At 44.0% G+C, this 25263-nt stretch overlaps 1 protein-coding gene across 1 annotated transcript in view; it reads right to left on the reverse strand.

The window, feature by feature from the left end:
* Nucleotides 1–12926: 12926 nt before the first annotated feature.
* Nucleotides 12927–25263, reverse strand: part of ERICH1 (glutamate rich 1) — a 46688-nt gene continuing 34351 nt past the window's right edge. The window contains exons 4-6 of the mRNA XM_008051656.1: nt 20479–21141; nt 17412–17606; nt 12927–13442 (exon numbers count right to left, since the gene is read on the reverse strand). Coding sequence (XP_008049847.1) covers nt 13369–13442; nt 17412–17606; nt 20479–21141 — 932 coding nt within the window. The 3' untranslated portion in view covers nt 12927–13368. The remainder of the gene's footprint in view (nt 13443–17411; nt 17607–20478; nt 21142–25263) is intronic.

The raw sequence follows: 25263 nt of genomic DNA on the forward strand, positions 1-25263 counted from the left end.
AATGCGGGTGGGTTACTTGCAGGTAGCCCACTGTGAACTTTGGACTGGGCCACATTCCAAACATTCTGGGATGGGCCACTTTCGTTTGTAAAGTAAATACTTAAGCTTCTATAGAATTGTTTAACTTGGCATAAATCAATCAGCTTAGGATGAAAAAGGTTTATAGAATATGTCAGTCACGGATTAGGTTATCCTTTGTTATGGGATTTTAAGATTATCATATGAAAAGGGTTTAAAGGCAATCACTGATTAAGTTTTCAGGGATTAAGGCTTCTGGTGGGTGGGGGATGCCCCTCCCACATCTGACTTTGTGTTTAAAAGACTCGTTGTAATTCCCAATAACACACATCGCTTCTGCACTAGACTGGAGTCCAGTCTCTTTCTTTCTCTCTCTCTTTCTCTCTTTCTTCTTCCCCCAATCGCCAATGCCATCTCCACTTTTGGGGTACCCTGAACCCAGTTGGAGCTGGTCTCCGGCACCTTTCCAGTGGCTAGACTCACTGCAGCACTGACACTATATTTTGATTGAGTCAAATTAGATGCTGCAAATCAATGGGGTTATCTTCAGCTTAAGTTCAGGTTTTGGTTCAGCTCAAGTTGTTAGTCCAGGAGCAGGAAGGAAAGTGGTGTATTTTTTTGTTTTTTTTTTTCTACTGAGCTGCTTCTCTGGACCAGAACTGCAGTAGGTTTACAGGGTGACAGTCTTCCAAACTCACCCCATATTATGAGTCACTCTCGGGGTGGGCAGGGAAAAGTGGGAAAGAAATTTTGAACAATACTGAAATCTACCTTTTAAAACATTGTCCCTGGGCTCCCTGGAGAAATGGTTAATCCAAGCTCTGGGGCACAGAAAATATGAGAGGAGCCCAAAGCATCTAGTGCCTCCAGAGAGCAAGAAAGGGTTCCCAGACCGAAGGGGGCAGGGAGCGGGAGAAGAGGGAGAGGCTCCCATGGGCGAAGGAAACTGAGTCCATAAAGGTGGGGAAGGGGCACAGAGAGATGGAGGGAGAGGCAGAGAGACAGAGAGAGAGAGAGAGAGAGAGAGAGAGAGAGAGAGAGAGAGAGAGAGAGGAGAGACACACACAGAGAGAGACTGACATGGAGAAGCAGAGAAAGAGGCAGAAGAAAGAGACAGAGAGAGGGTCAGAGAGAGACAGAGAAAGAGAAGAGAGAGACAGAGAGAGGCAGAGAGAGACAGAGGAGAGAGAGAGAGATGAGAGAAGAGCGAGAGAGAGAGAGATGGAAAGAGAGACAAAGATGGTTGAGAGAGAGAAGAGAGAGAGGGCTAGAGACTGGCAGAGAACAGCAGAGACAGAGGCACAGAGAGAGGATGAGAGACAGGGGAGAGAGAAAGGCACAGAGAAAGAGAGAGGAGAGAGAGAGAGATGAGGAGAGAAAGAGAAGACAGAGAGAGACAGAGGCAGAGGCAGAAAGAGAGAGAGAGAGACATACACACAAAGGTGGGGGGAGACAGAAGAATGGTAATCAATGTGGAAGGAATCATCAAATTAGAAAATCGACTATTTTGCAACCTAAAGGAAAAAATCGATTTAGAGAAGGACGACTAACTGTTGCTGAGGCAGTTGGGGAGAGGATGGAGATGGGAGATTTGCAAGGTGCTGAAGCGTCCTTCCACAGGTTTATCTCCAGTGACTCCACAGTCACCTCTTCAAACAAGCCATGGCCCTGACTGTCCAACGTCCCCGTGAGGTCCCCTGCCTTGCACCCTGCATCACTGTTTCCTCCCAACCCTATGGCCTGCAGTCCTAACTTCAGTGGTAGGAAGTGCAGGGAGTGGAGGGAAAAGTCAAATCACAGAGTGAGGAGGCCATGCTACAGGAGCAAGACGTTTGCCTGGGTCCCTTTGGAGTCACTGCCCTGCCCTGGGAGAAACAGGGAAGCGGAGGTTAAAGAGAGGACACAACACCAGCAACCAAGGGCAGGGCATAGACTTTAAGGGGATCCTGGTTGGAAAGACATTTGGGATGAGGACTTGACTTTACCAAATTGCCAACTTAGAGGCCTGGAGACACAGGCTTTTTCGTTAACCATTTAATGTGGTTTACTTCCAACCTGGCTCTGACATAACATCACATAACAGAAAAAGGAGGAAAACAGAAGTATTTTGATGATCCTGTAAAGCTGTCTTTTAGGGACTCCAGGCACTTTTTGAGACACGTACCTGTTCTCTCTGGAGTCTGCCACCACACATGACATTTCATCTATGAATCTAGAAACTTGGCTCCTTATTATTCTCCAAGCTGCCTATTTCCTTTACTGCTTCCAGAATTTGTTAGATAACTGACTCATTTTTGGTCAGAAAACCTTTGTATCCGTCTACAACCTGTGGACCCCATTTGGAAATGTCTTGCCTCTCCAGAATGGACCAATGTAAATCTAACATGTATTGACTTATGGAATTTTTTGGTAACTTCTGCCTCCTTAAAGCACACATGACCAAGCTGCCATTCAACCACCCGGGCACAGGTTCTCAAGACACTTGGGGTTGTGTTCTCGGCCTGCTCACTCACATTTGGTTCAGACTAAACCATCTTTAAGTATTTTACAGAGTCTGGCACCTTTTGTCAACAGGGGCACTGGGGAAATCAATGGGAATGGGGCTGGCATTAGTCTACCTTCTCAGTTTGCCAGAGACAGTACTGTTTGTGCCTGAGTTGTCAATATTGCCACATTTGCTTTCTAAAGTGTCCTGTGGTTTGGGTGATCAAAAGTAAGGAAATTAGTGTCAACTGCCTTAGGCATGAATAATGGTATCGACCTTAGAAGGATGTCTTAATCCTAGAATTTAAAAAAAGTGTGGTAAACAGAAAAACAACCCAATCAAAACATGGGCAAAGGACTTGAATAGATATTTCTCCAAAGATATACAAATGGTCAACAAGCATATGAAAAGATGCTTACCATTACCAGTCAGTAAGGAAGTGCACATCAAAACCACTTCATAGTCATTAGGATAGCTATTATATAGTTTTAAAAACTGGAAATAACAGGTGTTGGTGAGGATGTGGAGAAATTAGAACCTTTGTGCCTTGCTGGTAGGAATGTAATGGTGCAGCCACTGTGGAAGATGGTAGGGAAGTTACTAAAAAAATTAAACATAGACTTCATTATCTCATGCTCCAGCAATTCTGCTTTGGGTATATGCCCCTCAAAAATGAAAGCTGGAACTCAAAGAGATATTTGTATACCCATGTTCACAACAGCACTATTCACAGTAGCCAAAAGGTGAAAACAACCCAAGTAAGTGTCCATTGATGGATAAAAAAACGTGGCCCATCCCTACAGTGAAATATTATTCAGGTTTAAAAATTAAGAAGATTCTGGCACATGCTACAACATGGATGAACCCTGAGGACATTATGCTAAGTGAAATGAGCCAGTCACAAAAGGACAGATACTTCATGATTCCACTCATATGAGTCCCTAGTCATCAATCCAGAGAGACAGAAAGTAGAGTGCTGAGTGTTAGGGGCTGGGGTGGGGTGAGAATGAGTGTTTAATGGCAAAAGCGTTTCAGTTTGGGAAGTTGAAGACTTCTGAAGACGAATGGTAGTGATGTACTTATCACTACTGAACTGTACACTTACAAATAGTTAAAATGGTAAAATTATATATTGTATATAAGGGAGGAGGGAACCACAAACAAACAAACAAACAAAAAACCCCTGGAATTATTTATTTATTTATCTAACTTTTAAATTTTTTAGTTTAAAATTGTGGGGTACAATTCAGGGTTAGGTATAAATATTCATTGTGCAGGTAACTCTTGTTGATGAGGTGTGCTCCTGCTTCCCCAGGCAGATTTCTATTGTCAATCCCACCTCCCCATGTATACCCATATTCAGAGCAGCACTATTCACCCCCTCTACCCTGTGGTTTCCTGCTACTGTCATCCCTTTTCTTATAGTATTACGATAGTTGTTTTCAAGGTCCACTTATGACTGAGAACATGTGATACTCAGTTCTTTGTTTCTGGAATTATTTGTTAGAGGGTGGGCCACTTGTAGTTCAGGCTTCTCCCGCTAGGTAAGTGTTTTAGGAACCCAGTGATAACACTGTACCAGGTAATGCTGTTGTGGGAGGCTGTGTTTGGTTTTCGTGAGTTTTTTGTGGGAGATTCTTTCAGTGCATTGCCCATTTCATAACTGGTGACTTACGAGTGCACCTGGTCATACCATGCTTCGTGTTCAGTAGTTTTTGATCGAAAACAGCATGACCCCCATGCCCTATCCCTCCTCAATCCACCTAATTTTGCCTCAAGTGACTTTTTTTTTTGGTTTCCCCAGATTTAAAAAAGTCCTCAAAGGGAAATGTTTTGGGGATTTGGAAGAGGTGAAACAAAAAACAGCAGAAGCACTAAAAGGCATCAAAATTGATGAGTTCAAAACTGTTTTGAGCGGTGAAAAAAAGTCTCTACAGGTGTATTGAATCAAATTGAGAGTATTTTGAAGGTGATTCATGTTTAAACATATAAAAATACATAATTTTTAATAAATAAATTCTGAATTTTTCTGGGTTCTCCCTTGTATATTTTACCACAATTAAAAAAAAGTTAAGTGTGGCAGACTGACTCAGAAGCCCCAGTTCTTGTAATTCAAATAAGAAAAGGCAAAATAGGCAAGTGGTTTTCAAGACCCTGTTGATCTTAAGGCCACTTAATTGCTCGCAAATAAAGGAATGGGCAAATTAATTATGGAATGTTAATTTATTAGAATATTATACTATCATTAAAATGGACAGCCATGAAGATCATCTAGAAACTTAGTAAGAAAGAACCATGCTGCACACTTACAGCACTGAGCTGGAATGAGGCCGAGGGGACTGGTGCTGGTGATGTCTGTTCAGGGGTCCCTGCATCTCGTAAGACTCGTGGAGCTATGAAGTTAGGGTTTATGTGCTTTTCTCAAGTGTGCTACACATCATAAAAATGTTTACTACAATTTTAAAATAACTTTCAAAATTAAAATTATGGATGCTGTGCTTGCAACCATGTAAAGACACCTTCGGGGGGGAAGATGGGAAGGAGCCACACCCGTGCTGCCAGTGGTGGTTTACATGGTGTCCCCCCAGGGCTCCCACAGTGATGTCCCTCCAAGGGCTCTGGCCCACCCCAGTGTCCGGCCATTCCTGCAGTGATGAGGCATGCAGTGTCCCAGTGTAGGTGCATGCATCAAGGGCCTTTGCCCCAGGACAGGGATCCCACCCTGAAGCTGCTGTCCAAGTTCGAGACGTGGGTCATAGAGTGGCTTTACTTGTGGAGACAAACATGGTCTCTAACTGAGTTAGACACCAGTCCCCCGGGCAGTTACCTCTTGGTGCTCACTTGGGCACTTTAATTATCATTAGTTACAAATCCCCTTTAGTCCGACATACAACAGAAAGCTGTTGAGGACAATAAACTAGAAAACCAAACCAGGAGGTTCCCACAGAATCTAGATTCCCGATAGAAGTTCAGAGAAGCCCAGGAACGAGCCACCTATTCTTAGCTTTTAGAAGAACAGCAGTGTTTAATTTTTTTGTTCATTTCAGTCTAACTCTCTCTAACAGGGGAGGACTCTGCCTTCTCTAGATAGGATACTGGAGCTGTGTGACTTTTTCTGCAATTTTAAGCTACTCTGACCTCAGAAGACCTTCTGCCACAAGCATGTTGTAAGTCCACCCAATGCAGCAAATGGGACGTGGGCTGCAGAGGACACTTCTGTGTTAGTTAGCACGTTGGGATACTTCAGGGACTACCTAATGTTTAAAACCTAATGTGAATTTCCTTCCCCTTCTCTTCCTTCTCTCGCAGACATGCAGACTTCATGCTTCCATGATGGCATATAGCATTCCTGCCTCCCCAGGTTTGTGCTTCCTTCTCCACTGTGGCCGGTTGTCAGGACTCGGGGCTGGTTAACCACGCCGTGCTTCACACTATCACTTGGGTCCCCGCGTGGCCCTATCTCTGGCTTGCACTCTCATTTTCTGAATCCATTTATCTGTTCCACTTCCTCTGCCACAGATAGTCATACACAGTACATGGTGTGTTTTCTAGCTAAAGCCATTCTTACAAAATTTCTATTGTTCTATGTGCCTGCACTTTTAATATATGAAAATGTTCTACGTGACATCTCGTCATGTGTCTTGCTTTTTTCTCTGAGCCTACTGGTGCACAGCGACATCCTAGCCTGAAACACGTGGTTGTCTCCTCTCTGATGGACACCAGGAGGGCCCCATTTCCAGCCACCACAAATGATGTGCAGACTCAGGGACCCACATGAGAATTCCCCTGAATTAGACTTGCAAGCTGTGGGCTGGGTCTGTACTAAATTGACTCCAGCCATCCTTGAATCTTCTCCAGATAGCTTCACTGTCCACAAGCTCTGGGTGCACAGTTCCCCCTTCACACTAGTGTCATTCCAAAATTTCCTGGTTCCTCTTTTATTTCTCCCAAGGGCCTTACAATGCTCTGTCCTGCTCAGTTTGGAGCTGTGAGCTCATATCATCCGCTTCCCATACTTTGACCTTACCAAATCCTCTTGAGCTTGTTTTTTCACTGATCGAACAATGAATTTTATATAATTACTAAATCTTTATCAGTTTTATTGACATATAATCCAAATATCATATGTGATATGATAAATTATCACTCATTTAAAGTAGATAATCCTAGACTCACCTAGAATCCTAGCCTATGTGCTCATTTATGACTGGTCTCTTTCATTTAGCAATGTGTTTTCAATGTTGTGTGCTGGTATAGGACTTCATTCTTTTTTATGGCCAAATAATATCCTGCTGTATGGACAGACCACATCTTACTTATCCATTCATCAGTGGATGGACATTTGGGTTGTTTATACTTTTTGGCAATTATGAATAATGCTGCTGTCAACAGTGGCCCTATCTGTCTTCCCTTGCTCATTCTGTCCAGAATGAGAAAGATATCATCTCCCGTTTTTTCTCCCCAGTAAGGATGTGTTGGCCACCTGCTCCATCCTGTGTGGATAGGCAGACATGCATGCCTTCCCTGAATCCTTTGGAAGTCAATGGCATCCTGAAGCCTCACTCCTCCTGTGAGTCCTCAGCAAAGTCCCCACCAAGAAAGGCCACACCGAGACCACTTGGGCCTGCTGGGGCCCGGACTCACATTTCCCACCTAAGCAGCTCTCAGACCTGTGACCTCAGGATCCCTCTGCTCTGAGGAACCTGTCACTGTCCTCGTATTATGTAACCCACTGCACACACCAGCCTAGTTATAACAGGGTTAGTAAGATACATAATAAATTCCTTATATGGTCACCTAAATAACGTATTTTAGTGAAAAATAACCATAATTTTCAAAAGCAAACACATTTACTACTATTTAGCAAATTTGTTATAGAATAGGAAAAGAGGGGAGTATGTATAAATACCCTTTTTGGATAAATATGGATTTTTTTTTTTTGCGTCTGAGTCTCACTCTGCCACCCAGGATGTAGTGCAGTGGCCATTCCCGGCCACCGCAGCCTCGAGCTGCTGGGCTCCGGCGATCCTTCCACCTCAGCCTTCCAAGTAGCTGGAACTACAGGTGCGTGCTCACACGCCCGGCTGATTTTTGATTTATTGCAGAGATGAGGTCTCGCCAATTTGCCCAGGCAGGTCTCGAACCTGTGGGCTCAGGCAATCCACTCACCTCAGCCTCCCGAGGCGCGGGATTACAGGCTGAGCCACCGAGCCCAGCAAATATGGATATTTTTAAAGCAATAGCAAAACTCAAAGAGTTTTAACTCAAACTACAGTTTCTTAAAGGTTGGCTGCAACATGGACCATGAAGCCATAACAATAATGGTGATGAATACAAATTTTGCAGAATTCAAAGTAACTTGAATGTTATCACTGACAACGAACACTGTCTGTATGTATAACATATACATCTGGCCTCTGTATTCACAGTTTCCACATCCTTAGAGGCAACCAACTGTGGATTCAAAATATTTTTTTGGAAAAAAAAAACAAAAAACAGTAAAAGTAACAAGTTTCTAAACAATAATACAAAAAATACAAACTAAGAAAATACAGTGTAACTATTCATATAGCATTTACATTGTATTAGGTATTATAAATACTTTAGAGATTATGTAAAATATGCAAGAGGATGTGTGTAGGTTACATATACAATTTTATATCAAGGCCTTGAGCACTCAAGAATTTTGGTACCATCAGGGGTCCTGAAACCCCTCCCCTGTTGATGCTGGAGGGACAACTATAGATATATATTCAGTTGTTTGAGATGCAGATTCAGAATAAATTCCCAGAGGAGGATTGTGGGGTAGGGAGTGAGTGCCCAACTGGTTTTCTGGTTACCTTCCATGTGATTTCTGGGTCTGTCTCCTCACAGCAGAGCTCTTGTTTATGGAGAAGCTTTTGGTTGTTTCCAATCTGATCTTGAGGATAGTCCAAGCAAGTTTTGTGTTCTGTTTTCTTTTTTTCTCTCAGTGCAGCCAACACATAGATACATTGCACAATTGTATTTTTCATAGTTATCCTTTTCTTCCATGTTGAAGAAATGAGTGTGGCCTTTTACTAAAAAACTGTCCAGTTAGGTTAAAAAAAAAAAAAGGTTTAAATGTTTGAGGGGAAAAAAAGACAAATCCTTTACCAAGCATCTGCCCACTCTCCATAGATGGGCAGATCTATGAGTGACGAGGCACGCACACAGCAGGTAAGCATGGGAACCCTGCGCGTGTAGCCAGGGATTGTTTTTTACACTTGAATTAGTTTATCCTGATTGACAATTCCAAAGGAAAGAGGAGTCAAAAAGTGGGCTCAGAGAGAAAACCAAGGTCTGACATCCCACACATGGCGGGCACATCCTTGGCATCTCAGCATCTCCAAAGGGACAAGTACACAGCAGGAGCTTAATACATGTGGACAGTCTTATTGGGCAAAAATCGTGTGTAGTAAGGAATGTGACTGTCTGATGGGGATTTGGCCGCACCCAGGGTTCAGGGAAAGTGTACGTTGCTTTGTGGAATCACGAACTGTGACAATGTGGGAATACAGAGATTCAGATGATGTCAGAGTTGTGCCAGATGCAGTCTTTGATACAGCACTCGCTACAACCACCGCATGCATCACCAACAAGTACTGGGCCCACCGCAGTGTCCTTGCACCCTCTGCCCTGTGGCTCTGGCACCTCCATGGCTGCCACAACTGGGAACCTGAGGGGATTCTGCCCCATCACCTTTTCTTCCTGGGAGCCCCATTATCCTTGATTTGTATGGCTGTCTGTCTCAAGTCCACCAATGATTCCCACTGACTCCAGAGGGGCATTCTCATTTGAAGATGAGTGTCAGAGACTTGGGCAGCCCCTCAGGTTCCCAGCAGACTCCCTAGATCCTCTGGCATGTCTACCTGTGACAGTGACCTTCAAAGGCTTTCAGCTTCCCTCCTCTGAGGACCCTTGGAAGAACTCCATGCCTGCCTCCTCCAGGCCTTTCCTTTGGCTTCAATGGCCAAACCAAACAGCTCACCAGTCCCCACGGCACAGCCTGGAAGCCCCCTACCCCCACCAAAGGATGCTGGGAAGGTGGCTGGGCAGCTGCTTTCTTGTGTCCACTGGCCCAACCCCTCTTAGCTCCAGCTGAGGCGGGTGTGTACTCTATCAAGCGGGCTCCGCACATTCACACGCAGGGACTCCCCACTGACAGGGTCATCTGGACAGGGATCATTGACAGATCTTGCCAATTGCTCATCTGTCTGTCTGTTCTCTTCTGGGAGTGTGTTCTCACCAGACCCTCACGAGAATCCTGATCTCAAGACCCCCAAGATAGGGGTGGCAGCCCCATGTCACCTTACTGCATGAGTCACAGCAACAGGACTGTGCTCGGGTGGGGATGTGGGGTAGGGACATGGGAGAGGTCCTGCACACAGGGCCTAAGTAGCTGTCCTGGGTGGTAGCTGGGCTCCCTCGTGTTGTCCCTACCTCTCAACTGTGTTCTCATGCCCACACATGCCTATGAACACTGGATTGTCACTGTGATAAGATTTTGCAGCTGTCATTGTAGTATCTGGTTTTTTTTTTTCTTTTTTGAGTTGGAGTCTCTCTCCGTCACCCAGACTGGAGTGCAGTGGCACGCTCCCTGCCACCACAGCCTCGACCTGCTGGGCTCCGGCAATCCTTCCACCTCAGCCTTCCAAGTAGCTGGAACTACAGGCATGCGCTACCACACTCAGCTAATTTTTTGATTTATTGTAGAGATGAGGTCTCACCAAGTTGCCCACAGGCTCAGTCAATCCACTCACCTCAGCCTCCCAAGGCGCAGGATTACAGGCTGAGCCACCGAGCCTGGCTAGTATCTAGTTTTAAATGAAGCAAAAGGCGGATTCCCCAGGCGGTCCTGACAAAGGTTCTCAAGATGAAAGGGATTATTCCGCTGCCTGGAAGTAAGCTGCCAGGTTGGGAAGGCCTCATGGAGGAGCCAGGAGCCAGCATGGCACAGCCAGCAAGGATGCAGAGCCTCAGTCCTGCAACCCCAGGAACAGGATTCCATCCGTAGCCCATGAGGCCCCTGAGGTCCCAGTCTGGACAGATCCCCATCCCCAGACCCCCTGAGGTGGCAAGTGGTATCCTTTTAAGCCACTGTGTACACGCCACACCCTGTGGAATAGAGTTCAGAGACCTGCAACATCTTCAAGGCTATGCCTGAGGCTGTGTGGTGAAGGGACGGACATGTGCACAGTTCTTGTTTTGCAGCAGGTCAGACACATTCATCCGATTCTGTGAAAGGTCATGGGTCTTGAGGATACATGACCTCAAGAGTTCAGGGCAAGAGCTGGACAGAGAAAAGCCCAGAATTAATCAAGTGGGCCCTGGGGGTCTTTTGTACTCAGCACAGTTCTGTTTTCAAGCTCGGCAGCAGCCAGGCTGGGGAGCAAAGTAGAGACAGGCTCGCACAAACCCCTCACCTCTCAAGCTGTGTAGACATGAGGCCGAGGTCCCAGGGTGCAAGCAGCGGTGATGGGTTCAGAATGTATAAGGCTTCTCCTTTTAGGCACAGTTGTGTCAGATCAGCAACCTAATAACAATTCCTCAAGCTCCTCCAAAACTTCCTTCTGTTTGTCTTAATTGATGTGGTTTACAGAAAATAAATTACATGGACTGAATGAATATTCTACACTATTGTAGAAGATAAATGGATTAAATTATTATTCAACTTCAATCACAGTGGGAGAAACAGATTATCATATTTATGTGGACATATTAGAGATAAGACTTGTTTGCATTTGCTTTCTAGAAGACGCAGTTTTCTTTTTGGAATTAGAAAGATACACACAATTGACTCTGAATATCCCATCCGTTCAACTGTAACTCTATATTCTTAGGGTCAGGAACATGGACGTTGACAGTGTCACAAAGTAAAATCACATGAGGTTACAGAAGAAAGACTTGAGTCTACAGGGATTCCATGGAACCAAGTAAAGGGTCTATACTACATCAATAGTGTATTCACTTGCTGGGCACGGAGAAGGTGCAAATGGTTCATAATTAAAAACGCAAATTGGATGTTCAGAGTTAATAGGAAAATTATGAGTTTGTCAATATTTAATTTATTTCCATATGGGCAAAACACATGTTGTTAATTAAGCGGCACTGTCAGGAGGTCTGCAGTCTGATCCTCTCTGAGAACCCAAGTTCCACAAGGCCACGGAGGCCCCTGGAGCAGGCAGAAGACCGGTCTCAGCTGCTGTGGGATGAGGGGGCCCTTGACCACGCCGATACTTCACACTGACTTCCGGGTGCTGGGAGGAGGGGAGGCAGAGGGTGGGCAGGACACCCCACAGCAGAAGATAACGTCTCCCCTAAGACCATCAGGAAAGCAGGACTGCAATGCCCCCAAGGCTTCTGGTGTGGCCTTTCCCCCGAAAGCCTTGTTGATCCTGTCTTCAGCTACAGAAAGAGTGTGACACGGTGACCTATAGGTGACTCGCACCTGGCTGCCCGTGTTGCTTGAGGTCTGAGACCTCTGTGAAGCATTCACTGCACGGTCACTAGACCCAGGTGACAACTTCTAGAACCAGTAACGATCCTGCTTCACCCTGTTTCCAGCAGTTTTATTTTGTGGAAGACATGTTCCTTGGGGACCTGGAAGGAAGTGGTGACGGGAGGGGCCACGGAGAAAGCCCCGGCATGTCCGGGTTTCTTTTCCCCTCCTTCCACACAGGGCTCTGGTGTGATGGCCTGTTGGGTGAAGGCAGATTAGGTGGCAGTGACTTGAACTAACAATTCTCCAAGGACACACAGATGGCCAACAGTAAAACCCCAGGACACACCACATTACGCCTCTCAGGATGCCTGTGATCAAGAAAATGAAGGACAAGTGTTGGGAGGATATGGTGAACTGCACCCTCCTCACCGATGAACATTAACGTGGTGCAGCCACTGTGGAAAAGCATATGGCAGTTCCTCGAGAAATTAATCACACAGTCCCCATAAGACTCAGCAATTCTATTCCCAGGAGGAATGAAAACAAGTGTGCACATGGCTCCTGGTCCATGAAGGTGGGTAGCAGCACTGTTCGAGGGAGGCAAATGGGGAGACGGCCCAAATGTTCACCAGCAGATGAGTGGACAAGCACAGTGTGGCTGTACATGTGTAGCAAAACAATTCTAACCATAGAAAGGACGACAGTGGTGCTCACTGCATGACATGGAGAGCATAATCCCAGCTGCACTGCACACCTAAAAATGGTTAAAATGGCAAATTTTATGTCATGTAAAGCTATTATTTTCATGGATAGAGCCAATACCCTTCCAAATGTCATACTAGTTGATGCTCAGTAATACTAAAAACTGGTGACTACTATGACAAAAAAGAAAGAATAAACAGGTTCTTGATATCATTCTCAAAGTAGAGAAGTGGGAAAAAAGAAAAAATTCAACTACACTTAAACTAGAACTTTTTAATATCCAGAAAGCATTCTTAAAGACAGAGACTTTCAGATACCAAGTGATTTAAAACTTTATGAAAATATATGAGCTTCAAACTATACGGTTTATTTAATGTAACAGAATGTCCACTTTCAATTTTTACAAGAACTGGAAAAACAGAATCAGGTTTTATGTAGTATTTCAAGGTATACATAATTGCAAATAATTTTACCCCAGTTTCTTAGCTAAAGCCTCAGATGACATCCTATTCATTATGTACAAATACATGAATAAATAATATGGCAGAAATGTCTTCCAAGTTCCCAGGATTTGGGTTACAAACAAAATATTTGCAATTTAACCTTTTTTATACATAAGAATTAACTCAGCCCATTTCATATTTGTCTTATGTGTTTTTGTGTTAAATTATTAGCTCTTCTTAAAGATTTTATTCTGATTTTATTCACTGTTTCTCTCAGGAAGGATATGCGTGATCCAGTAATTAAAGAAAGCTGAGATTACTCTGGCATGCTCTGGAAAGCAAAAAAACAAAAACAAAACAAAAATAAAACAGAATAAAACAAAAACATAAAAGAAAAAGCATAAGTTAATATTTTTGCAGATATTAGCAAAAAACATACCATTATTCTGCAGATATTTGCCTTTGGGCCCAAAGTGAAGTAGCTAGTAGCATACCACACTCATGAGTCACATGTTACATAACAAATATAGCACAACAGCAGACTGCTTCTGAATATCTGTATTGCACTTGGGCATGAACCCTGTCAGTTCACTAGTTCTATTAGACCTGAACTTCAAAAATACCGGGCTTAAAATCTGATCTGAAAGAAAACCATATACAAACTGAAATTAAAAGGAAATAAAAGTTTATGTCAAAGGTGAACAACTGAAAAAAGTTAGAAGTGGAATCTTACAGTATGGGACTGCACAGCACTCACACAACCCAAAAGCCAGTGTGAAGTCAGGAATAGCTAAAAGCAAACCACCAAGAACACAATTTGTCTTAGATGTCACCGCCAACCCTCTTACAGCTTCATGGGAGAAGGACAGCTGTGAGTAAAGGTTCTTCCCAAATGTCAGGCCTCATGACCTGTCAAGACACTATTCAAATGCTGCACCTGGAATCTACTACTTCTAAAGTTAATAGCCACAGAAAGTCACACTAAGCCCTAGGTGAGAGAGAGCAAAACAAATGCACAATCTTCCCACATCTGCTTCAGATCCTAGGACTGCCTAGGGTTCAGGCCCTTGCTGCAAGCACAAGGGTATCACTCCCACACCAGACCTAGGATAGCCCAGAGAGGAGCTCTGGTTCACTGCCAACCCACAGGAGTGCCTCCTCCAAGGATCCAGGGCAGATGCTATCCTGACTAGAGAACCACATGAGCACCCTTTCACAGTTCCCCAGCAGACTCCACCCTGCCCAGAGACTCATAGGAGTGGAGTTTTACTTTGTGGAAGACATGTTCCTTGGGGACCTGGAGGGAGGTGGTGATGGGAGGGGCACGTGGGCAGACGCCATCCTGCCCAGAGGCCCACAGAAGCATGCCTCCAAGGTTCCTGGGCAGATACCATCCCACCCAGAGGCCCACAGAAGTGTACCTCCAAGGTTCCCCAGCAAACTCCATCCCACCCAGAGGCAAACTGCCTGACCCTCAAAAGCCTCAATAGTCATGATAACAGAAACCCAAAGTCTACACAGAGGATTCAAGGGGGATTACATTGGAAATTCCTACAGCACCCTCTCAGTGTGTGGGATGCAACAAATAATGAGCAAGTGGCAGCTGCTGTGTGTGATAACATGGGTATAATAAGACAAAATAAGAGAGCGCAACCCATTTTAGAGGACACCAGTTATCTACAACCTAGTTGAATGAAGCATCTATGATCGAGGAAAAGCAATGACTGAGCCAGCAAAGAGAGGAGTTTCAACAGGGAGGAAAAACTCTACAGAGATGAGAGATACTACTACCAAGGAAACCTCATAAGCTAGTCTCATGAAGAAAACAATGTCAAAAAGTTATATAGGTCAGCTCTGCATTAGACAAATACAATATTTGAAAACAGCTTCATTGTTTATACAATTTTATTTCATAAAATAGCCTGACACAGAAAAACTCTAAAGCAGTGGTCCCCAACTTTTTTGGCATCAGGGACCAGTTTGGTGGAAAACAATTTTTCCATGAATGGGAGTGAAGGGAGATCATCAGGCATTGGATTCTCATAAGGAGTGTGAAGCCTAGATCCCTCGCATATGCAGTTCACAGTAGAGTTCACGCTCCTGTGGAATCAAATGCCGCAGCTGATCTGACAGAAGAAGGAGCTCTGCTTCTCCTTGCCCCTTCACCACTCACCTCCTGCTGTGTGGCCGGCCTAGTTCCTAACAGGCCACACACCAGTACTGGTCTGTGGCCCGGGGACTAGGGACTCCTGCTCTAATGCACATCTTATATGCACTTAAAGGGAATCTGTTTTTACAGAAAAGAGGTTCACACAGAAGGTCTAGTTCTATCAATTGCTCAAAGTAAATGTACTTTAGATAAAACTTGTGCAGTGATTTTAATATAAGAAACCAATGATTTTAGTATTGAGGATTCTGCTAAATTCCCCCATCAAAACTCCTGATGCATCTCAGAATACTTGACTGTAAGAAATGGCATCAAAATTTTTAATATTTAAAATTTAAAATGTTAAATGACTCATTTTCATCTCTCATAAATATCACATATTTGTCTGACTTAATAAAACTGGCTTTTTGCCATTTGAGACAAAGTTTTATTAAGGAGATCTAGGCCTGACAACCAACCAAAAACAAATAAGTGCCAGCCTGGGGCTAAATGCCGCTGGTCCTGTGACCACAGGAGCCTCTTATTCAGGTGTGTGGCCACTCAGTGGCTCACATGTCCCATGAACCAGACGTGCCTCCCCCAGTCTTGCCTCTCCTCATCCCTGGAGGCCGACTGGTTCCTGATTCCTCTCTTCCCTGCAGCCTGGCCCCAATGCTCTGCCCAGGGCTGCTGATCTCAGCTCTACTGGGGGTCTGAATGGGCCTCGCTTAGCTGTCAGTAATGAGCTCCTACAGGGCCTCTCACTGACAATCCCTCCTCCTCCCTGGTGACTACACTCCTGGTGACTAGAATCCTACTGGTTCTGGCCACATCTCCCCTCCTCCTCCTGTGCCTGCCTGTCCACATTGCAGGTACCTCTCCCAGGGAATGAGAAGGCCCCATCTGGTCTGCCCTGACTCCTTCCATCTAGCCTGAATGCAGGGCCCAGGGACCTGCTGCACACAGTCTCCGGTCACTTCCCATTTCTCTCTGGATAAAAGCCCACATGCCAGTATACCCGCAGGGCCCAGACTGGCACCTCTCATCTTCTGCTATTCCACACCCATCCTGGGTGCAGCTTGCTTCATAGAGGCGCATCTCTGTGAGCTCTAGGACAAATTTCTCTGTTTATCCTGCTTCTTCTCTGACTTATCCACTAGGGCAGAAACACCCAAGGGTGGGTCCTCAAAGCCCTCCTCACCCATAGGCCCCACAGCCCAGAGATAAATGTCTCCTTACAGATTAGGTAGTTCAGGACACATGAGGTGCTTCCTCCTGGTGACCCCAACCCATATGACTTTGAGCCTATAAGTTCAGCATTGTGGCCCTGATGTGACTTGCTGACTGAGCCAGCACCACGCTGTGGTTGCTTTAATACTATATAACTTGATTTGCTATCTGGCTTTTTAAATATGTGCATCTTGACTCCCCAGCGACCCCATAAGGTTTCTGAGGATGGACACCATGCACTACACTTAGGTTAAAACTCCTTCCAGGTATCCATAGAGCCTCCCACGCCCCTTCTCTCACTCCGGCACGTGTTGTGTGTTTGCTCTGATCAGGTGTGCTGCTCTGCATACCGTGGGTGCAGGTGAAGTGGCTCTCAAGAGAAAGCCATGGGTTTCTGACTTTTAGTGTTAGCAGACTTCTGGGCCTAAATATCCTCACTGCACATGTCATTGGGGAGACACGCCTAGCTGCTCCAACACAATGCAGATTGCATGGAAGGGACACCAAGGAAGGCAAAGGACAGAAGCACGAGAAATCACTGTCATGCCCCTTCTAACCGGAGGGGTCTGATAAGGCAGAGGGCAGGAAAAAGTTACCTCCTACCAATCCAGCAGAGAAGGAAAAGGGGAAGAAACACATTTTTTCACTTCTATTTAAACTTATGAACATTTGGCTCTACCAGTTGATAGCTCCTGAGTCTAGAAAATTAGACTGCACATGCATTTCTGCATATATTATGTGAAATATTTTTGTATCAAGCAGAGATACAAGAAAGCTATTTCTCTGTGGGACTCTATCCTTCCAAGCCACATGTGTGTAGTCTATACTTTCCGACTCACTTCTGTTTTGGTGGGCTGTGGGTTTAGAGGCAACCTTGACAAGAGTACTTCAAGTAGGACCAGGAATAAACTGTGCAATACTTACCACGAGGCATCATGCAGTGTTCTGGGAACATGTCCAGGGCACTCTTCAATCGTTCGATATCTTGCACAAGTAGCAGCGTTTTCATGTGATCCAGAATGAACACATCCGAGGGTGACATGCGGTGGGACGCAAGATGGCTGAGCAGTTCTTCGGTGGCCTCCACACAGATAGCTGGACTCGAGTCTCTGGAGACACCTAAATAAAGTCAGTATCACTTAGCGGTGTCACTTTATTTTTATAAACTGAAGATAAGCTTTCATCTCTTAGAGAAAGCCTGAAGCATACGCTTCCATGCAGAATGAGATGTCAGGGAGATAAACAGCCACCAGGAGACAATCAGAACAGAACTTTGAAAAGTAAATGAGGACAACAAAACATGACAGCGGAAACCTGTGCTCCGTCTATGCGTCTGATCTTATAAACACCATCCCGGAACCATATGCAGCTCAAAATTCTCAGCAGCAGCCGGATAAACTGGACAGTGGATCAAGTTCTCCATTTCCACATCATGTGGCTTAAAAAAAAGACTGTTGCTGTTTAGGAAAAGTCCAGGAGAACTCTGAAAACATGACCCTGACTTTGTTGTTTCCACCACAAGGCCAACCACTAGTCTGGGTGTTGGTCTTGTTTTTTCTGGATGCTTTTCAGGATTTCTGTTGTTGGTTTTCAGCAGTTTACCACAATGTGCTTAGATGTGGTGGTTCTGGTATGAACTCTGTTTGGAGCTAGCAGAACCTCTTGAACCTGTGACTCTGTGTCTTTTATTAGCTCCGACAACCCCACTGCCCTCTCTCTAGGTCCTGCCCCGTCCCACCCTCTCTCCTCTCCATGTGAGCCCAGCTTAATGGTCACAGGACCTTCCTGCTGTGCCCATGTCTGCTGGGTTCTTCTCTGGCTTTCCATCCCCTTTTGCTCCTCTCTTCATTCTGGAGGCTTTCTGAGGCCTGTTTTCCCTGTTACGAATTCTCTTATGCTAACTCTTATCTGATGTTTACTCATCTTTTGAGTACTGAATTCAGTTCTTATATTTTCTCAGGACTAGAATTTCTACTTGAGTATCTACTGCTTTTTTTTTTTTCTCATGGTTTTTGGTTCTGCGGCCCTGTCTTGTGGTAAGCCTGGTGCATTTTTATTGAACGTGTATGAAAAATCACAGAAATCTAAGATAATGTCATTTTCCTCCAGAGGGCTCACCCTGGGCTCTGCCAGGTAATAGAGTGGAGCAGGTCATTGGCCCACCCAGGGACTCAGCTGACTTCAGGTGACTGCACATCTGGGGAAGGATCATCTGTCCTGGGCCGCCTACTCTGAAGACATGGCCTGCTGTGTTGGCTCGAGGATCAGGCTGATCCTTACCTGCCCAGCACCTCAAGATAGCCATGAGGCCCACTATTGTCCTGAGGCTCCTTCTTTGGATTTTTACCCTCTACCCACAGTCTTAGAATTCAGCAAAGGCTCCGAGGGAAAGTCAATAGTGTGCTGAGTTCCACTCTCTGAACTCCTCTCTTACCAGCCCTTGGATGCTCTGCTTTTTGTCTCTCTCGACCTGTGAGGCTGACAAAGGCTCTGCGAGTCCTTTCCCCAGATGCTGGCCCAACCACATCCAGAACTGAAGGAAAAGTGGCTATAGATGGTTGGCTCATGTCCCCATGTGGTTTTGGGGATTTTTGTCTTCTTCAGTAGCTTGTTGATTCCTTCAACAAATTTTTATTCTAATATGATTTTAGTTACTCTTGGAATGATTGTTGGTCTGTGACACGCTACTCTATCATAGACAGAATAGAAAATTGACTGAGCTCTTTCTGGATCCTACTTCCATTTTGCCAGTATTAGCTATGTTTTCTCATATCTATCATTGGTATTAATATGTTTTCAATTTGTTAGTACAAACTGCTGATGAACATTCTAAAGAGGAAAGGGTTAATGACATCTTCTTTGTTAAAACTAATCTAGCAATAATGTTGTATTTCCATCATTGTTTCAATTAATTACTGACTTCTCAAATTATTACACAGTCAACATTTCTCAGTCTTGTTCAGAAGAATACTGTGAAATGTCTTGCTGAAGTCCAGATCTACCACCTAAACCTACCACATTCCCCTGAACCACATTCCACTGTATGTCATCATAGTGGGAAGTCAGCCTACTGTGAGCACCTTGTCCTGGGTGACCAGGTGCTACCAGCATTTGTTCCTTCCTGACCTTTAGGGCGACCAGCAAAAAGCACATGCAAACACCAGCAATCACCATCTGGGAGAATAAGTCTACTTTCATTTTTCATATCTTATATCAATACAGATGGTTGCTCAAAAATGCTTACTGAAAATCTTAAATCAGTAAGTTGTGTGTGGGAGAGTAAAATGAAATTCAAAGTAGCAAGTTGTGCTTCTTTTACCTCGATCGGCTCACGAAGATGCACGTGAGCTCATCAAAAGCTCCAATCTGGATTATCCTTTATTTAGAAACACAGCCCAGAATACCAACATAGTCCAAAATCTGGAGGTAAAGGGATGAAAAATGTGAGGCCAGCCCATGTCTGGAGCCACACTCCCCCCCTGGATGTGCCCTGAGTAGCAAGTTCATCCATTCCATTGGTAGAAGGAATTCAAATATTCTGATCTTTGCCTTAAATTAACTATTTTGAATATTTAAATGTGTTTTATTCTTTAAACATTTAAATATTTTACCATGCTTCCTTCTTTCTCTAATTTTTTCTCTTTTTGAGTCAGAGTCTCACTCTGTTGCCCAGGTTGTTGTGTAAGTGGTACGATCATGGCTACCACAGCCTCGACCTGCTGGGCATAGGCAATTCTTCTGCCTCAGTCTTCCAAGTAGGCTGTGACTACAGGCATGTGCCACCACACCCAGCTAATTTTTTTATTTATTGTAGAGATGAGGTCTTGCCATGCTGCCCAGGCTGCCCTCGAACTCCTAGGCTCAGGCAATTCTCTTGCCTCAGCTTCCCAAAATGTTGGGATTATAGGTGTGAGCCACTGCACTCAGCTCTTTCTCCATATTATTTTTAAGTGGATTTCATTATGCAAAAGAAAAACAGCAAAAAACGTACCATCATAAAAATAAATTTCTTGTGTTGACTTCAAAAAGTTTAGGATACTATCTGCCTTTTCATTGGTAATTTTAACATCTTCCTCGTCAGTGTCTGTAACTTTTTCCTCATTGGCATCTGTAATATCTTCTTCCTCACTAGTATCTCTAACATTTCCCTCCCTGGCATCTCTAACATCTTCCTCACTGGTGTTTCTAACATATCCCTCTCCAGTGTCTCTAGCATCTTCCTCATTGGCATCTCTGATGTTTTCTTCATTGATGTCTCTGACGTCTCCCTCCCTGGTGTCTCTGACGTCTCCTTCTCTGGCATCTCTGGTGTCTTCCTCATCGGCGTCTATGCCCTCTTCTCCATCGTCTCCCACATCTTCTTGTTCACTACTGCTCTCCTCTGGCTGGTACATAAAATTGACACCAGAGGCCTTTGCCACTAAGCCAGCTGCTTTCTTCTTTTTAATTTGCTGTTTCTTTTTCAGTTTTCTTTTTTTATTTTTGCTTATTATGGAGCCATCTGTGTGCTGTGGCTGTAATTTTTCTTGTAAAGGACTCTGCTGTTTCTCTAATCCTGCTTGTTCTACATGAACATTATTGGGATTTTTCAAATTCTTCTTTGATTTATGCTTTCTAATTCTTCTTCTCTTTGGTTGATCATGAGGACCCTGATCTGTTAAAAAATTCAAATATGACAATTTTCAGTACAATGAAGTCATAATAAACATCTCAGCCTAAATAAACATTCTATCAGAATCCTATAGGTTTCATAGAAAAGGAATTTAAACTACTTACTTCACTGATTCTCAACTTTAACCTCACAATAATTATACCACCAAGGATCCTGAGATTAACCATAAAATAAATTAGCAGCCTGCCTTTTCCCCCAAAAAAGACTGTATAGATATATACATATTCCCAGTTGTTACAATCATAATACACAGTGTGTTTTTATGAATATAAAAGTTGTTGCAGTTTTGTTGGGGTTAAAATTTCTTTTTTTTTTAGCTTAGAAAATATAGTTTATTTAAAAGTAAGAGAGAGAGAGAGAAGATTCACCTCCCCAAGGTAAGGAAGGGGGCCAAAGTCAGGAAACATGGTCTGGTCATAGCTCAAAGAGCACATGGCCACACACCATAGTTTAGCAAGGTAATAGTTTACCCCCAGCCGGGGGTAAAATTTCATTCCTTTGGCCCTGGAAATAAAACTCTTATTCCTTATGCATTTTATAGTCTACTTTAGTCCCTTCCAAGCATTACTTGTGTGTGAGAATAAAAAATAAATAGTGATGACTTGCCCACCTCAGTCAACAACAGGCCACATTTTGACATGAAGATGAAGTTTGGACTCTAAGTTAGCAGAAGTTGTCATATAAACAACATAAGTCAATGGGATTCTCAGCTGTAGCATCCTCAATTTCCCTGGTGTCAATACTCCCACTGCAGGATTTCAAACCATACTGTGATATCACTCAATGGGAAGAGATGGCACAAGTGGTCCTCACACATTTGCAGGAGCAGTGCATTACGGGAACAGACAGCTGGGGGAAAAGGGTAAGCAAGAAGCACAGGGGATGCACTATGGCAGGCCTGAGAGGCCAGCAGGGAAGGGGATGCCCAGTGCACATGCCCCTACCAGCATAGCAAAGACGGTCTCTGACGAGTGGCTGGTGTCAAGGAAGATGGACAGAAGATGGCATGTAGTACATGAGATAAACAAGACGATAAACAACTGCACCACAGGCGTCTGTGTCACCAGCAACAAGGGGCTCTGCAGGCCCTGCCTGGGCAGATCCAAGCTGCAATGCATACCACTGTACCATGCCGGGTCTGGCTTTTAGACAATTCTCAGTTTTAGGAAGTTCTTGCTTGAATTTTCTGAGCTGCATACTCCCCATCACAGCTTGTGAGAAATCAAAATGGAATCAGGTAAAAGGAATTTGTGAAGCACCGTATAAAGGCAAGATGTTATGATATCAAGTCAAACCTGTCTTCCTATCATTTCTAGTCAAGAGCTTTAATTTTGCCCTCCGAAATCAGACCGAATATGTCTAACTCATCTTCCATATTGTGGTTCTTCAAAGTGGCTTCCCTATTTCACCTCAGTTCCCTCGATAACCTCAAGGAAACTGCCCACAGAGCGCCACGAGCTGCCTGACTGAGTGTGCTGGAGACAGGGGCCTGCCGGTGACAGAGCTCTGGGGCCTGTCCCCAATCCTAGATACAATGAACCTGAGCTCCTGACTTGACTAAGCACACACACCTCACTTCCCTCACCCCCAAACACACCAAGAAATATTTTACCAAGCACCAAACCTCATTGCTCCCACATGACACAGACTGCCCCAGCTCTGTGCCCTTGTCAAATGAGATACTGTGTTGTGGAAGTGGGGAAACGACGTCGCTGCTATTTTGTGAACGAGGGCTCTCAGTCTCCTCTTGGTACGCTTGGCAACCGTATCTATGAAACCATGGCTGCCTTGAACTTGGCACGAGGCCAGAGCTACTCCACAGATATGGGACTATTGTCTAGCCCATAATTGATAGATTTGTATCTCTCTCCTCAATCACCAGTGGATTTTTGAATTTGCAAGTGTTGACTGATATTGGGGACCTGCTATGTAGAGCTGACAGAATGACCCTGGTCCACAGACATCTATGAACAGCCTTGAGCTGGCCTGTAAAAAATTATTGTCAAAAAATGATGGCTGTCTATGGAATTAGTTATAATTTCCTAGGTTATGTTAAAAAAAGAAGAAATTGAATTTCTCCTCAGGGTTGGGCATGCAGCTCACGCCTGTAATTACAGCACTTTGGGAGGAGGCTGAGGTAGGAGAATTGCTTGAGGCCAGGAGTTTGAGACCAGCCTGGGCAACACAGTAAGACCTCATCTCTACAAAAAATTTTAAAATGAGCAAGGTGTGGTGGCACATGTCTGTAGTCCCTGCTACTCGGGAGGCTGAGGTGGAAGGATCACCTGAGCCCAGAATGTTGAGGCTGCAGTGAGCCATGACCATGCCACTGTACTACAGCCTGGGTGATGGAGTACAATCCCATCTCAAAATTTTTTTTAAATAAATAAATTTCTCCTCATTGGTGTCTATTAAAAAAATATGCTTGACTTGATGAATCTGAAAAAAAAGTAATTCACAACGTGTCTTATCATCTCAAAGTGAACCTACCAGGGAGCCAACATTTAGGGGATGGGCAATCTCTATCTCCCCATCCCAATACCATTAAAGGGCTTCCTCATTCATTCTTCAGCTTTCCCATGCTCTGCAGGCGTGCCCAGTCTGCCTTGCTAATCACCATGTTATACTCCATTGTTTGTTGCTTTTTTAAGTGGTAAGACTACAATATAAACTGTTGCCCTGTTGAGAATGATTCACTATTGATCTGCTATTTTCACATGACTATAAAGTAGTATTTTTAAAAGGTGGAGGTGGCAATAAAGGCTATAAAATGGTAAGTAAATCATACTTTTTCACATAAATGTGTGTATACTTTTGAAAAGGAAAATTGAATACACATTTTAAAAAGATACTGGACATCCAATCCCAGGATGTTCACTGTGGTTATCTTTCGTTGTTGTAAGTAGAGTCTGTTTTGTCATTTCCACTCTATTTTCCTGATTTCCAAGTTTAGGGCAGTGAGCAGATACTGCTTTTATAATACAGATAACTTATTTAAGCCTGACAAAATCATGACATCTAAGAATTTATGGCATACCACTAAATCTTGTTTAAAAATGTATATCCTAAGTATATGAGGAAAGACGAAAGGCTAAAATCAATGCGTAAACATTTATCTCAAAGAGCTAGAAAAACAACAGCAAATCAAATCCAATGGGCTGGGTACAGTGACTCACACCTATAATCCCAGCACTTTCAAAGGTCGGGATGAGAGGATTGTTTGAAGTCAGGAGTTTGAGACCAACCTGGGCAACATAGGGAGACCTCATATACAAAATATTAGCCAGGCATGGTGATACGTGCCTGTAGTCCCAGCTACTTGGGAGGCTGAGGTGGGGGAATCGCTGGAGCTCAGGAGGTTGAGGCTGCAGTGTGCTATGATCATGCCACTGTACTCCAGTCTGGGTGACAGAGTAAGACCCTGTTTCAATCAATTTATCAATCAATCAATCCAATGAAAGTAGAAGAAAATAATAATAAAAATAGGGAAAGAAAAACTAATGCAACAATAAAGTTAATAAGCATTGAAACTTTGAACAAACAAACTGGACTTACAACTACATGACAAAGAAGAGAAGAGAGGAGGCATGAAAAACCAGTACCAGGAACACAAAATATGTTACTGTCTCGACCATGTTAAAAAGGTAATAAAAAAAGACTGAGAACAACTCTACACAAATAGGTTAGATAATCTATATGAAGTGGAAAATTCTGAGGAAAGCACAATTTACTCAATAGACACAGGAAGAAACAGAAAATCTTAATAGTCCTGTATCTATTTTAAACATTTAGTCTTTGGTTTAAAATAATCTCACAAAAGAATTTCAGGCTGAGGTGGGTTCACCTGTGACTTTTACTAAACAGCTAAGGAAACAGCCAAGGCCTGTCTCATGTAGACATTTTGAGAGCAGGAAAGATCAAGTTGTGCCACCAGGCTACGTGTATTGACTACTGAGAAAAAAGCATGCTTGGGAGCAATCCTCACACATGAGTTGGAACAGCCTCCTTGGGGGCTGGAGTCTCAGGAAGATGTGAGGGTAATGTCCTAGATGGAGAAAGTGTCCATGGCTGCACAGACCACCAATCACCTTCACATGGACAGAG

Source organism: Carlito syrichta, unplaced genomic scaffold (assembly GCF_000164805.1).
Source record: "Carlito syrichta isolate Samal-C Ts95f unplaced genomic scaffold, Tarsius_syrichta-2.0.1 Scaffold216220, whole genome shotgun sequence".
Lineage (NCBI taxonomy): Eukaryota > Metazoa > Chordata > Mammalia > Primates > Tarsiidae > Carlito > Carlito syrichta.